This window comes from Pocillopora verrucosa, chromosome 3 (genome assembly GCF_036669915.1).
Source record: "Pocillopora verrucosa isolate sample1 chromosome 3, ASM3666991v2, whole genome shotgun sequence".
NCBI lineage: Eukaryota > Metazoa > Cnidaria > Anthozoa > Scleractinia > Pocilloporidae > Pocillopora > Pocillopora verrucosa.
The window spans coordinates 26,979,518-26,995,588 of NC_089314.1; the positions used below are offsets into that span (position 1 = coordinate 26,979,518).

A 16,071-nucleotide genomic window follows, 5' to 3' on the forward strand; every position below is an offset into this window, starting at 1 on the left:
GCTGAGAAATATTATGCAATCCTATTTTGGTTTCAGACAAGTCATAAAAATATCCACAGGTCTGATGGGATTGAGTTCCAGACCCTTAAATCCCTGCCCAAGAATTGCCTCTGACATCACATCCTTTTCATTCTTTCCTCAAACCCTCTCTGGAAAAATAAACCCTGCATTTTCTGACTTTCAAGTCCTTCAAAATAAGACACCAGGATGAAAATAACAACTGAAAATAAGTCAAGTGAAACACTAAACACAGCACTTGTTGCCCACCCCCACTCCCCACAATTTTTCCTACGATAAGAGACATTCTTATATCCATTTGAATTCCGGCACCCTCCCATACCTCACGTTTGGTCTCATTTGGCATTGCCAAAACCCTAGCAAGTTGGCCCAGGTCTCTTCTTCTTCAGTTCTTCAAATACTCATTAGTTGCTGAAGGAGTTTCTTTTAAGTTCCCAACAAGTCTTTGGCAGCTTTTTTGACACTGTTAGAACTATGATTGAGACTCAGAATATGCACCCAAATTAATTTCAAAGGCACTGTTCAATTAGATTTTTTTGCTTTGATGCTCTTAGAGAAAAATCTGACTTTCTGCCATCTTCCGTGACTTTTGATGGGCAACATACATCTTGAGAACTGGAACATGTTTTATTTCATTTCTGGCATTCTGATTGGCAGAAAGGAATCATGTTATAAACTTAACCTACCCAGGTTCTTGACCTAGCACTGACAAATATGGTCAATGAATATGTCAGGAAAGTAAGGTAAGAACTATGGTAATGAGAATTAGAAAAGAACAGTTTTCCTCAGAGCTTGAATAACAGAACTAATAATGTACACTTTTTAATGTAACATGAATGCCAAGTTGTAACACGAGTGTAACTTACCAATAGCATGTGTGCTGTCAAAATTTTGCCAGTCTTGACTTTTCATGCAAATTATGAACAAGTAACAAGATTTCTTGGCAATTTGGTTTAAATAAGCACTAGTAAATTTTTCAAAGACTATGAATCACACTCACCATACCCTTACCCTTGTGCAACTTTGTTGTCTTTGAAAAATTTACTTGTGCCTATTAACACCAAATGGCACTGGAAATCATGTTAATCCCTATATGAAAAGAAAGTGCAACTCTTGTATCCACTGAAAAAGCCACAAAATTTGATGTGAAACGATTTCAAGGTAAGTAGCAAAAAAGGAAGTAGGATTTGTTTTCTTAATGTATAACATGATTTGTTTACAAGTTATGATAACATTTATGACAATGAAATGTTTCTTGTCAAACCAAATAAAAGCTGTTTTTGGTAGAGTTATTTTTGCGTGCAATCCTACTAAAACAATTATTCTACTCAAATTTGCTGAATATGATACTATTATAACCAACTCAGTGCCTGGAAAGTGATTCTGTAGTCATGGAAAGCTTTGACTTCCAGATTTTTTCCTATTGGAAAACTTGCTAAAATGTATCCAGTAATTAAACATATGATAAAGTTGTTTTTGCACTGCCATAGTTCAATATTAAAAGGCATAAAATAGCCCTCATGGTGGTAAGAACTTGACAGTCAAAAGTTGCTGCTAGTAATATATAGCACTGAGTTATGATTACTATTTCTATTTTGTCTTAACAACATGTACAACCAACCACTTGTATCTACAAAAGTTACTGAGCCCATACAGGTGTAAGGAGGTTTACACTATACAAAACCTTTATTAAATAGTAAAAAAAAAAAATGCAGGGATCATCAACTATTATAAGTAATACCTATATACTTAATGAACTGGAAGTTCAATATTTAAATTCTCTACTAAACTTACAACTTTAAAACTTTTCAACCAATCTATAGCATGGTTACACTAACAGACCCCTCCTTCTTGTTCATTTTTACACCACAGCACCTTACAGTTAATTGTCTCAACTTACAACATTGCTAAGATACAATTTGGGTAAACCCACAAAAAATTGAAATATTTTTAAATAGCCATATGACAACTTCACTTTAAATTTGTTTAACACCACAATGATAGTTGAGATATGGGAGAACACAAGAAAATTTTGGTTGCTTGCGACTTTTTAATTGCAAAAAAACCCACCATTGAAACATGGTGATCACTCATAAGACAGAACAAAAGCAGCCTAAAATAACAAGTGCCATGCAAAGAACACTGGCAGCAAAATTGTTTGATCATTTTGCCAACAATTTTTTTGGGAAAAAAAAGTAACTCAGTTCTTATTTCTAATCATTAGCTGGATAAGAATTTTGTGCATTTGATAAAATCAAGCAAAAATGTTCCTTAAAAGAGGAATTTGTCTTACTTGGCAACCTTAATCAGACTGTTCTAGTCGTAACATATCCGATTAAATTTATCCCTTGTGCTCAATTGGTTGAAAATATTTATAAAGATGTGATAGTTGAAAAATCCAAAAAACTCTTCTAAAAGATAAGTTATGGGTGAAAGTAGTTTACATAGAAAGTTACACAGTGTAACATCAACACGTGCAAGGCCTTCACCACAAATCAAGATAATTTGCTCTGTCATATTATTTTTCTAAACTGCTTCCATTTTTTAAATCAATGTGTCTCAAAAATGCTGACATCACTACCATAATATCTTTCTTGTTTTAAGGTTTTAAAATTGCATTAATACTGCTTGTTAACCATAATACCTGTCATCATAAAATCACAATGCTTGTTTAGCAGATGTGTCACACTGCTGTTTGTGTCCAGCTTTCCAATGTTGTACTTGGCATTTCCGGCCACAGTAATACACAATTTTGCATCCACCACACCTCTTAAATTCTCCTGGTTTTGTTTCTTTATTTCCACATGCAGGGCAGGTGTAAAGCTCAACCTTCACATCATCTTTCTTCTGTAACTCAACAAACCCCTGACACAAGCTCATGATCAGCAGGGGATAGATATTGTGGCAAACCTTTTTGCATAGTAAAGCAAGGCGAGGGCAAGATGAAAACTTTTCTTTGTCAATTGTGTTCATTGTGGTGTTAACATGTTCAAAATCAAAAGCCACCATACGCCCGACATTATTTCCATCTTTGTCCAAGCACATTTCTTCATTCATGATAACATCTCCAGTAGGAGCACACTTATAGAAAGGCACAGGGTTTTCATCACCAGCTAAAATTGCAACAAAGTGCTTGAAAAACTTCTTGGGATCTTTACAAGGACAAATATCATCTGGACAAACATCAGGAATGTCTCCACTGTTCTCATCATTCTGTTTAGGCTTGTTGGAGGTTTCTGGAAGAGTATCAGCATTTTTCTGGTTATTTCCACCACTGCTGTCACCCACGGATAGATCATCAGCTTGTTGTGTTGTTGTTTCTTGCACAACTTGGTTTTCTGGCAATTTTGTTTGACGATTATATATCTTGTTGAGCTTAGCAAAGGTATCCTTGCAGGTTTTCACTAGTGCTTTTGAATCCGTTGTCAAAATCTTTTGCCTTTTGGCTTCAGGAAGCAAGGTCCATTTCCCTTGGAATTCACTAGCAAAAGAAGGTATCAAAGTCTTTGACAAAAGGTCAATACCAACTGTCTTAGCACTGTCACTAGCTCCTGAACTTTCATTAGTTTCATCTTCTTCCATCAACCTTTTGATGTCAGTATTGACCAAATAATCAAGTCTTGAACTAAACACATCAGATAAGCTTTTTATCTGTTCAAGACCAAGTTTACTCCTGCAGTGCTTTGTGATGGCTACCTTAAATGTTATCAAACAATGATTTGAAAAGTTTGAGAAGATAAGCTCTGTTTTAGCCTTGTTACGCAATGCTTTCACAAAACCTTGTATGGCTTCCATCTCTACTGCCTCTTTCATGGCTTTTGTTGGCTTGATTCTCCAGTACAGGTTATTAAATGAATGTTCCAAAAATATATGAAGAGCTTCCTTGAAACAATGGGTTGCAGATGTCTCAAAATCATGGTTGGTGCCAAACTTGTAAATGGCTAAAAGCAATTTTGCCATGTTGTTGCGTATCTCTTCTGAGCCAAATTCTGCATTTCCCTCATAATCAACACATGTTCGCACATTACTTGGCCTTATTAATTTTCGCTCAGCATCATAAATATACACATCAGAACTTGAACAAATGTCACACTTGCTACCACGGATTAACCTTGCATCTGGCTTTCTATAACCTTCGTATAATCCTTCATTTGAGAGGTCATTATGAGTTATGTTCAACATTGCATCCATGGCAGGATTTTTGACATCAAGCTGTTTTCCCTTTGAGCAGTCTTCATCAAACCTGCGCCAGGAGTGTACCATGACAGCAGCTTTTTCCAGTTCACCTTTCCAGATGTACCACAACGCTTGTTGTTTAGCCATTCCACTGAATCTTTCGTAGTTCTCTGGAGAGGTTAATTTGCCTGCTGCTGTTTTCTTCCAGCCTTCCGCTTCTGAATAGGCTTGGATCACCCAGCCTGCTTGCTGCAAGAACCCTGGTAACTCTTCATATTTGTCATAGTCCCCATTTGGATAGTTTGGTGGGTCGGGAGGCATGGGGCACTCGTGAAATACCAGTTCATTATAATCAATCGTCCAGAGATTCAAGTCACCGGAGATTGCATCTCTAGCTTTTGTAATATCACGACCTGTCAAACTTTTCAATCTTACACGGAAGAGCTCTTCTGGACTGGAAAAGCGGCAGAAATGAGCCACTTGCTTGAAACATTCAAAGGCATTTGCTGTCTCGCGGTCCGGAAAGACAAAGCCTTTTCTAAGAGACTTATGATGAAGCGGTAGTAGAAACAGTGCGGCAACTTGTTCTACCGGCACGAAACACATTCCTATTTTCTTTTCCGCTAACGAAGAAATGTAGGATTGTAAAAAGCGAACAGATTCGCCCTCATTCAGATCCCCTTGACAGAAACCTTCTCGAAATTCGCCTCCTATATAGCCCACGACAGTGGCAAAATCAAACAATCCTTTGCTGTTTTTCGGTCCGGCGGGTCTTTTGAAAATAGCGTAGATGGAGACATTTCCTCTAACGTCTATATTGGCTACACAAGCTATACCATGCTTAGACCGCGACAGGGTTTCCACAGAAAATTCCGGTATCTTTCCCTTCTTCTTCGAGGAGGCCGCCATGATTTTCTCATCTGACTCCTCGAGGCGTCTGGAATAGGTCCGCAAAGCGTTCGTGCATAACCGAGAAAAACACGGGGGGGGGGGGTGGGCACGAGAGGGAGGAGGGAAAGAGGGAGGGAGGGGGACTGGCTCTTGCGAATATTGGTGGAATTTGAAATAGTGTCAATTTAGTTTTAAGTTATTCGAGGCGCAACAAATCTTAAAACAATATAAGCACCTTTTCTAATGATGTTCTTGCCTCTCAGACATTTCTCCAATTTTGATACTGCCTTCCACGTACAAGACGAGATATTGATAACTAAAGGTGGTCATTGATAGTGTTCTTTGGTCGCGACCAAGCGAATGAAATATGACACATAAGTTGTTTTGCGCTAAATTGGGAGCATCACAACAGGTTCTCCCCCAACATTTCACCGGATTCCCTTAGAAAGGAAGTGGGGATTACCAGAAACTGAAAGACCGACCTCTAATCAAAACTGAAAACAAAATAAAAACAAGCTTAAAACCGAAATAGCGCGGAGAAGAAAGATCCAAATCAAGGTGAAACGACGAGACAACGAAAATTATGATGCAAATAACCCTGATGGGCAAGCCACTTTGTTTTCCAGAAAAACTGAAATTTGTCTCTCAGAATGGAAAAACACCACGCCTCTTCTCCATTTCACACCTGAATAACCTCAATAGTAATCTACCTGCTAACAAAAACTGCATGTAATGTAGGACATGAAAAAAATTGCGGGTGTTCTTTTTAGCAGCACGGGGATTGCTGGGTTTTTGCGCGGACAAATTATTTGCTGTTCCAGGTTCGAGACGACAGAAATGTTTCTGATGAGTGCTAAATTTTGCGATTTTCTGCTACAGTAACAGAGCAAATTAGCACAGCATCATATAAAAAAATCTTAGATTTGATAACTTACTGATGATTCTTAAATTAATATTTTATGTAACACTAGGAAAACTGACTAACTCTAGACTCGCTTACGAAATGTATTCTTTTACGTTTTGTGGGATATTTTTTCTAGGGCAAACTTAAATTTTTGGATTATAGACTATCCTCAAAATCCACAAAAATGAAAACATGCAACTCGGTAATAGCGCCAATAAAGACAAGCACGCGCGCGCGAGCAGGTAAGCACGCGTGTCAGTCCCCTTTCGCCTTGCCCGTATTACTCATTTTCTGTTTTTTAACCTTCTGTTGTACACGTTGCTGGAGTAAAAAAGTAGAAAACAAGTTTCGAATTCGTGAATATTTTCATTTTTATTTTCAACTAGTTTCGAGCCTACATTTGAAAAGGAAGAAAATTCCGAACGGTTCGCGAATGTGTATCATCCTTAGTCGGTTCAAAAGTGAGGCAAAAAATTCGTGAAGCGTTGCAAATATTTCAGCTTTCCGAAATTCCAATTAATTGACGACTGACTGAACACTACGGTTGCTTACGAAATCAGGACATTTCTTGATTTTCTCTGCGATAAACAGAAAAAGTTTCCAACCTCCGGTTTGATTTTAATGGACTTTACCAAATTTCCCCTCTGGTAAAAACGAAATCATTGGAAGAATGTTCAGAACATCCTAGAACGCGTATTGTTTACACTATGACAAAATTTCAGCTAAATTGGGCCAGAAATATTTATTCAACCATAGTAACCTTTTTAGTTTACAAAAGACATATTCAAGTAGCTTAGGACTAACCTACTAGAGGAGTATACGTATTGAAAAATAATAAACTACATTACCAAGTTTAAAAAAGGAAACTTCTAACAATTAAATCCCTAGACACCAATTCCATAACATACTGTCATCAAAACATTAAGCACAATTAAGGTTATTGCTACACAATTCAGATGACACAGTCTCTAAATGAGATCTATCAGATATAAACCTCTTCCATAATGGCATTATTCTATTATTCCTAGTTTTTCCCTAATTCTACTATTACTGTTTTATGAAATCATATTTCTCTAGAATCTTAACAAGCAAAAATCAAGGCAAAAAAACCCATTAGACAAAAAATTGATGTTTTGAGTATTATGCACCAAAGTTTCATGTTACTGTTGTTGAGTTGTATGCACTACCAGGAATCACAACTGATATACAACTCCAAACTTAAAACAAAAAATTCATAAAGGGGAAAATAATTATTAAAATAAACATTATACCAATTAAAGATGAACAGAGTTCACAATACTAAGTAACATATATAAAGAAAAGCTTAAACTTTTCTAAAAAGAACAAGCATGCCTGTAACTCTATGTTAGATTTTAAACCTCTATTTTCTTCACACTTTGTGACACATAAGGCCTTCTTTAGCCTCTACTTAGTAAAAATTAATCTTAAATTTTGTAGCCACAGTGATCTTTGCATTACTACTGCACCAATGAAGTAAGACAAAAAGTGTGCAAAGATATGTAAGAAGACTAAACAGTTTTTTAAATATAATTTACCAACCAATCTACAGTAATTTTATCAATCCAGAAACTTTGAGAACAAGGCAATCACAACATGTAATGTTGATTGGGCACTGGAGATCTCAGAATTTTTAAGATAAAGAATTCTCTGTTTCTACTTTACTTAATCTTCATCTCAATTCAAAAGAGGAGTTTATTCTCCAGCTACAACATATCCTTATGAAAATGCTAACAATACAACAAACCTAGCTCTCTAAACACATACAAAATTTCTGAATCATCATATGATAAATATGTGCATTTCTAGCACTCCATTATTGATAAAAATAATTGGTTTCAGGACTTCGTGTGGACACAATCCTAGGACATGTGTGCTTGTAGGTTTTGAAGTGAACATAAAGTTACTCATCATATTTTTACCTGAATCGTATTCCACTTTTTCCTGCTAACATTACTAATTGCCACAGCATACACAGTTAATAAATATAAGTAACCAATGTGTTTTGGTATGGGAAACTCTTGTGAGGAGGAAATGAGCAAGACAACCTGTTAAGCAGAAAAAAAAAAGTCTTTAAGTGATGAACTTGTAATTTCTCCCCAAAATGTCCATACATTATCCACTAAACAGGTAATAAGAATACTAAAACTTATCAAGCTCAAGTTGTTATCTTAACCTAACACCAAATTCTCATATTTAATCTACAGGGAAATGTTGTTGAGGGAATTCACAATCAGATCTTGGAAGATAAAGGGTGAAGAGGGTCTAATCACTGAGGAAGTGGGGTAGTAAAAATTCATAAGAGCCAAAATACATTACTGTTATTATTCTTCTGGCTGGACTGTCCTTCTATACTAAGCCACACAATATGCATTTCTCTAGTTGTCTCTAATGGCTGCTTTTGCTCCAACCTCAGTCACCAAAATATTTTACCAGTAGTTACAGCATAGAGCCCTACACAAAGAATTCTTATAAAAGAAAAGTGCAAAATGGCACCTTACTTTTTCACTCTTGGTCCTTCACAAGATCTTGACATATCTGCTTGTGGCCAGCTTTCCAATCTTGAGCTTGACATTTCCTGCCACAGTAGAAAACACTCTTACATTCCCCACATCTCTTGAAATCACCTGGTTCCTCCTCAACTTGGCCACAGCACTGACATGCCTGGCATTCATACTTGACATTTTCTCTCTTTTCTAACTCTCCAAACTGATGAATGACGCCCATCAAAAGCATTGGAATTAGCCGATGGCATGCCATTTTGCAAATCAAGGCAAGTCTTTTGCACTGCGAAAACACCTCATCTTCCATTGGTAGGACAGCACCACCAATAAATTCTTCATTGAGAGTGATTACGTCATCAAAGAAATGACCCTCCTGATCTTCCCAGAGTTTTCCTCGCAAGATTAGGTCACCATTATCAATGCACTTAAAGTAGGGAACAGGATTTTTATCACTGACCAAAATGCTAACCAAATGCTGCCAAAACTTGTAGCTATCAGTACAAGGACAGGAATCACCACTGCACTTTTCAGGAAACGTAACATCTGTGCCTGCCAGTGAATCGTCACTGTCTGAATCCTCTGATAATCCTTTCTGACCTAATAGCATACCTGGGTTGTTTTCTTCACAGTCTGCTGTCTCTAAAGCATCATACCTTTCTTCGTTACCACCAGGAGTTGTGCAAAGCTCACCTCCATGGCTCCCATTTATTTGTTGGTCTGCTGTTGTTGTTTCATTTAGCTTTTTTATTCTTTCTTCTTCATCAATCTTCTCCATTTGTTTGTAGGATTCATTGCATGCTTCTCTAACACGCTGACTGTCTACCACTAACAAAATCCTTTTTCTTTTAGCAATGGACATGAGTCTCCATTTACGCTTAAATTGTTGAGACATTGTAGGAGCAACAGTTTTTCGCAAGAGATCAACCCTCACATCTTTCAAATTAGGTTCTTTAGATTGCTTTGCGCTATCTCTCTCTTCCTTGTTATACTCTATCAAAATTTTTTCCAGTTTTGAGCGAAATAGCTCTGTCAACTTATCCACATCTTCTTTGCCAAGCTTCTTGCTGCAGTGGTTCACCAGGGCTTCTCTTAACACAGCAGTAGAAGAATCAACCCATTTTGATGCATCTAGTTTTTCATCAACTGTCAGCAATTCAATGAACTTTGGAACTGCTTCATTTTCAGTGTCTGCAGTCATGGGGTTTGTGGGTTTGATTCTCCAATACAACACAGAAAATGAATGCTCCAGAAAGATGTGGAGAGCTTCATGAAAGGAGTGGTTAGCAGCTGTATCAAAATCCTTGTTCATTCCATATTTGTTGATGGCAAATAGCAATTTCGCTATATTCACACGAGTATTTTTGCAACCAAATTCACCATTGGAATCTTTGTCAATACATGTTAAGACATGAAAGCCATTTCTATCCGGTCCCAGAAACACTGGACTCAAGCAAACTTCACACATCTTCTTTAGTGTTAATCTTGAATCAACTTTGGTTTGACCAATGCACATCCCTCTACTGGATAGATTACCGAGAGTTAAATCTAAAAGTTCTTCCAAGACAATGCTGTTTGCATCAAGAAACTGCCCTGCTGCCTTATCTCTTTCAAAATCTTGCCAAGCTTCCACCATCACTATTGCACGTTCAGGATCACCTATCCAGATGTACCACAGTGCTTGCAGAATTGCCATTCCACAGAATCGATCATAGTTCTGAGAATCAGTCAACTTCTGCACTGCAATTTTCTTCCATGCTTCTGAATTCTCTTGCTTTTTCCTCCACTGGCTAGCCTGTTCCATGAACCCTGACATAAATTTTCCCTCTTTCTTCTTCTCATTTAGTTTGGTCAGATTCAGGATAGGCGGTTGGGGCGGAGGTGGGCAGTTGTAGTATAACAGCTCGGACCTCTCCAGCCACCATGACTCCAGCTCTGCTCTGTGGCCGCTGAACTTCGAACGATCTGCCTTTCGGGGAGCTTTACCAAGCTTGAAATCAAAGAAATCTTCAAGCTTCTGATAAGGACATAATTTTGCTGCTTGTTTGAAGTACTCAAAAGCCGTTTCCGTGCTAGGATCAGGGAAATCCACTCCATTCTGAAGGGACTTCACCCGAAGCGGAAGTACAAACATGGCCGACACCTCTTCGACGGGAGCAAAAACCATTCTAACGGTCCTCCCTTTCGACAGATCTATATGGGTTTGCATAAAACGAAGAGCTTCGCCTTCCTTGAGGTTTGTATTGCAGAATCCATCTCTTATCTCACCGCCGACGAAGCCCAAGATGTTGGCGTAATCGAAAACCAGTTTCGAATTTTTCTTCTCCCCTCGTTTGATCATGGCGTAAATAGAAACATTTCCCCGTCCATCGACATTGGATACACAAGCTACACCATGCTCGTACATTAACAAGGTTTCCTCCGTAAACTCTGGCGTTTGATATGATCCCTGTTCGTAGCCATCCGGGAGAGATGAATGTAGTGACGCCATGATGTCCTTTCGATTTACGAGGAAATAAATACTTTATGTAAGCAGAGTTTAAAATGATCTTCAATGCACCTTGGGTAGAGAACAAATATTTCCTCGTCTTTGTTTACCTTTTTTCATCCGTGAATGTTCTCATCTTTGTTTGCCTTTTTTCATCCGTGAAACACTTAAGCGATCAAAATATCGCGCTACCAGACTCCACCGATAGAAAATTTTTCACGAAAGCGAGTATTTTAGGACAGTGAAAACAGGTACAGGGGAGGGGTGGGGGTTGTTTTGTGGTTACGGATCCCTTCGATACCCTAGCTTCCCCAGCGCTAACCAATCGTCTAGCACCCTGGTAAGTACTAAAATGTTATCTGCCCATCATGCACTTTGCGAAAGTGATTTTGGCGCGAAAGTAGTTACAACCGCGCTTCGCGGCAGTGCACAGGGAAAGTTTCGCACCTTTCCAGGAAACAGTTACTTTCAAAAAAAAAATGGCATACAGTCTCAAATTTAACCCAAAAGTCCTGTCTAAATACCAGCATGGCTTAGGGTACGTCTCGAATACGGATGGAAGGGGTGTTTTTTCGGTTAATGGAATTTTTAAGAGAGGACGAAAGGCCACAAAACCGACCTTTGACCTGGTCAATATTCTGTGCTATGTTGGTGGTGAAATTCGGGACGGATTCTCCCTGGAAAAGTTGAGGGAAAGCGATTTAGTACCAATACTTGAGAGTAATTTCAGTTTGGCTGCGGGGAAAGCTATTCTCCAACCGGTACCAATCGAAGAGGCGGCGAAACTGTTGGTTATCCCTTGTTACGAGAAGGCGAAAGCTTCTCAAGGAGGTGAAACTTTTATCAACAGAGAAGTCAAACGCAGCTTTGAATTTTACGAGCGTGTTTCTCGATTTTGTAACTACAGTAGCGAAGAAGAATTTATCATGGCGAAGGGAGGAAGCGAAGTGAAGAAGTCATTTACCTATTTAGACCCTCGTCGCCCGGAATTTGATGCCTGGTGGATAGAGAAGTCGGAGTTAGAGTACCTTTGTTGTCCCTTACCCCCAGCTCCCACGGAACCCCCGGAATACGAGAAACTCCTCCTAGGTGGTGGGACCATGATCGATTTTATGAGCAAAGCCAACAGCCAGAGAAGCAAATTTTCGCAGTGGAAGAAGACGACATTGGAGAAGTTCAGTCTTCCTGTTAACTTTGAGCGACTTACTGGAATATGTATGCATCACGCTCTGTGGTATACTTGGAAAGGAGATCTGAGGTTGGGAGTCACCATGCTCGAGTCAGCGAAAAAAATCGTGGAGGATCAGAATGCTGAAAGAATGATTGATGCTAGAAACCCAGTTGTGGATGTGTTTCTAAGTTTGACTCAAATCAAGTTTGCAGAGATAGGAGGTTGTGAAGGACAAGTGGGCAAGGTTAACTGGCAATTGTCAAAAGGACATCAGTGCAAAACTTGCCATTCCTCTGCAACCATGGAGAGAGCTGATAATGTCTTACGAGGAACATGGACTTTGACATGTGTTGATAAAGATGGAAGAGGTAAAATTGGAACAGAAACCAACAGGCAATCTCTTGTAACTGCACTTGCTGCAGTAAAAAAAGTCCAATGTAAAGAGGAATTTGAGACTTGCATTAAATATCATTTGAAAGATGGCCTAGGAATCTTTTTGGAACACTCATTTGCAAATTTGTATTGGATGAGTAAACCAACACCTCCCATGACAGAAGCTCTAATCGAAGAAGCAGTGGATCAGTTTGTAGATTCTATTGATTGCAACAATTTTGATCCTATGAAATGGGCAGCATCCTGTACTTCTCTTCTGGTGGAGCTATTGGTCAAACATTGCCATGGCAAACTTTCAGGGGAAGCCATTAATGATGTTGGTGAACTGTTTGAAGGAGTGTTCAAAAGTCAGATTGCCCAAAATATTTTAGAAGTGGAAAAGCTGCCACAGTACACAACCCTTTGTGATGATAAAGCCTCAATGCAGCAACTAAGTTCTGTCATGATGGCAAGAGCTGTTGCCCCTTCAATTGCCCAAAATTTTCTCTTTAAGTGGAAAACCATGGCACGTATTGACAAGAAGGAAGCACTCTCTGGGAGTTTTGTTGACCTTCTTGCTGCAACAAGGAAAGTTTATGAGAAATATTCAGTTAAGGAAGTTTCTAGGCATGCCAGTGACGAAGGGAACTCCACACAGACATGTAGTAAGAAAGGATGTGCATGTCAGGACCTGGCAAAATTTCAAGATTTTGCTGTGGACCTATTGTCTGGTGGACACAACCCAGTTTCATTTCTGAGCTGCTCTCTAGAAGGGAAGGTCACTTTAAGTGAAGGTCTGTTTGTGGATGGCTCAGGGGAACTGATTGATGATATGATTTCAAGCCATGATATGTACATCTATGAGAAAATCATGGACTCTGACAACTTGAAAGACTTTTCTAATTGCCCCAGGCTTGCATGTTTATGTCAGTTTGCCTGTTGTGAGATGTACACAATGTTGAAAGTTAATGCTATAGTAAATTTTAAAGAAATTACCTGGAAAGAGAGTGCGGTGACTGAGACACATTGTTGTGGCTTTTGTGGGCAGATGGCAAATGAAGAAGTAACTCTGATGAAGTGTAGTGCATGCAAGGCTGTAGTCTATTGTGGCTATCGATGCCAGAGGAAGGACTGGAAGGCTGGTCACAAACAAAAGTGTCAAAGCCTACGAAGGCCTTGAGGTATGCATATTGATAATCAAATAGACAGATTAACATGGAGGCGTAGGTTTGATGTTGAGGACTTGCAATTGTTTTAAGTATTATCGTTTTATTATCTTCTATTCATATATTGTTTGGTGAACTGTCTGATCCTGATTCCCATTTAATTTAATGAACCACAAAATCACTTTTCTATGCTCTTTCTCACAGCTAACAAATTAACTGCATATTTTGTGTTATGTTCTCTTTCAATTTTTTAGGATGGGGCAATATTATCAAACATCTACTGCATCTATATTTTTTACATTATTTATTACTTTTCTTATGATCACCTCAATTGTGTTTCTTATTCACTGAAGCAGAAAAAAAGGATTTGAAGAAAATTTTTTGGGGGAATGATTATTAAACCTGTTCAGAGAGAATCCTTTTCATAGGAGTGTGTGAATTAGGTTTTGTTGCATAGATGACTATCATCCCAGTATACAAGTAATGCATGAACTTATGCATTCATTACCAGACATGTCAAAGAAAAACTCTGAGGGATACCTTTAAATTGTGTGACAGGGTGCCTTTTGTCTCTTCTATAATATCTGCCTCACAAATGTTACATCTGGGAGCACCAAGCAAACTTACAAAGACTTTAGATGGAAACATTGATAAAAGTCATTGACTAGGGAAATGTATTTTACAGCTGGCAAACTTTCACCTTTAAATTACTTAAAAATTTACTAAATTGGCAGTTACCAAATTAACACATATGAATCGTTGATAAATAATAAAGAAAGTTCTTCTCAGTTGTCACCGAATTACTGACATTATCATTACAGTTACAAACTGTGTAAAAAGCAGCTTTCCATCAAGTAGGTATGTTGCTATATTCAGATGTTGATTTGGAACCTTAGAAGGTGTATTTCACTGGTCAACTAGCTCATCCATTATTTTCCAAAGCTTGGGTCAAAACATATCTTGCAACTTGTGTAGAGGTGGCTTTCTGCTGTTCAGTTCCATTACAGTTTATTAGAGTCTTTGAATAAGACTGTTGATTGCTTTTGTTTGGTAATGACTACATTATTAGTACTATTGAATTGCTTCAATCAACTATTTTAATAATTCTTTTGATTCCTTTGTGAATTGTTGATTTATTAATGGAAGACTGCTTTGCTTTAAAGTTATATCCCAATTGATTGTCACTTATGAATGGCTTTTGCGTAGTTACTGAGAATAGTATTTGGTTTTAAGGAAGATCTAAATGTTATTTACATCAAATTATTTACATCAGTTAACACTAGTTTACTGAAGTTCACTTCATTTAACTACACAACAGACAGTTCAATGTTAAGTTAGGCCAGTCACATTGCTTATATTTACTAACCTTAGACCATTTAAGTTTAGTGTTAAGGCTAGTGTGATATGCATGAATTCTGTTGCTGTGGTTAATGCAGTTTTTTTTGTTAATTCTTCCATTGGTCATTCTTTTTGTCCAATACAATGCTCTTTGAGATAGAAGTTATATAATTTAATTAAAAGCCTGAAAAGCATGCACTTTACAATGTTTCAGTTCACTTTTTTATGATGATGATGATGGTGGTGATGATTAACATTACTTACAATATTTACATTAACGTATTCTACTAATAAAACTTACGTCGTAAAACATTACATTCTGAATTAATAGTCCCACATATAACTTATAACTTAAATGATTCTTTAAACATTGGTTTTTATACGATGTTCATCACCGAAAAAAACCTTGATTTCATAAGAGGGTGTCGCCGTAAAATTGGAGACTAGCGGTTCACATGGTTTTTTTTTTTAAGTCCTAACATAGAAGTAGGACAATTTGCTAAAGAACCCGAGTCAGAGGAGACAAATAAAGGTGCTCTTTGCCTATCAAATAGAGCAAAACCGACCTTTGGTGGGATAATACTTGACAATGTTCAAGCTGACTTCAATTCGTGTTTCCCTGAATTATGTTCCGGGGTCTTTTTGAGATCTGCGCAAATTACTCAGCTTTGGTTCACTTCTTATGTATACAAAAGGTACTAAGTAAAAACTTACATGACCCCTAGTTCCATCAATTATATTAATAACCAATTACTTGGTTTAAAAAAACCCTCCCTTATTGTACAAGTAAACCCAAACAAATTATATATTTGCGGTTATTTCATTAGAGCAATAAATGGCATTTTCTGTTTCTTTACAAGCGTGATAAACCATTCTTTGGATGTTCGAGAAATATCCGGAAATATTGCATATTTTGTAAACCTTGCTTTTGCGATTCCCACTTTAACTTTAGCAACAGGAGACGTCCCTCTGCTGTTATAATCAGTGTAATGTTTCGAACTTGATAGAAGTTTGTGCTGCAACTTCCC

At 37.9% G+C, this 16,071-nt stretch overlaps 2 protein-coding genes across 2 annotated transcripts; one reads left to right on the forward strand and one right to left on the reverse strand.

Moving 5' to 3' along the window:
* Positions 1–6,726: 6,726 nt before the first annotated feature.
* Positions 6,727–11,005, reverse strand: LOC131772368 (uncharacterized). Its single transcript, XM_059088268.2, has 2 exons — positions 8,509–11,005; positions 6,727–8,055 (listed from the first exon to the last, which is right to left on the reverse strand). The coding sequence occupies exon 1, from the start codon at positions 10,997–10,999 to the stop codon at positions 8,513–8,515; it is 2,487 nt and encodes an 828-aa protein (XP_058944251.2). The 5' UTR covers positions 11,000–11,005; the 3' UTR covers positions 6,727–8,055; positions 8,509–8,512.
* A 467-nt stretch (positions 11,006–11,472) lies between these two features.
* Positions 11,473–15,189, forward strand: LOC131772277 (uncharacterized). The gene has a single exon (XM_059088165.2). The coding sequence runs from the start codon at positions 11,476–11,478 to the stop codon at positions 13,717–13,719; it is 2,244 nt and encodes a 747-aa protein (XP_058944148.2). The 5' UTR covers positions 11,473–11,475; the 3' UTR covers positions 13,720–15,189.
* The last annotated feature ends 882 nt before the right edge of the window (positions 15,190–16,071 follow it).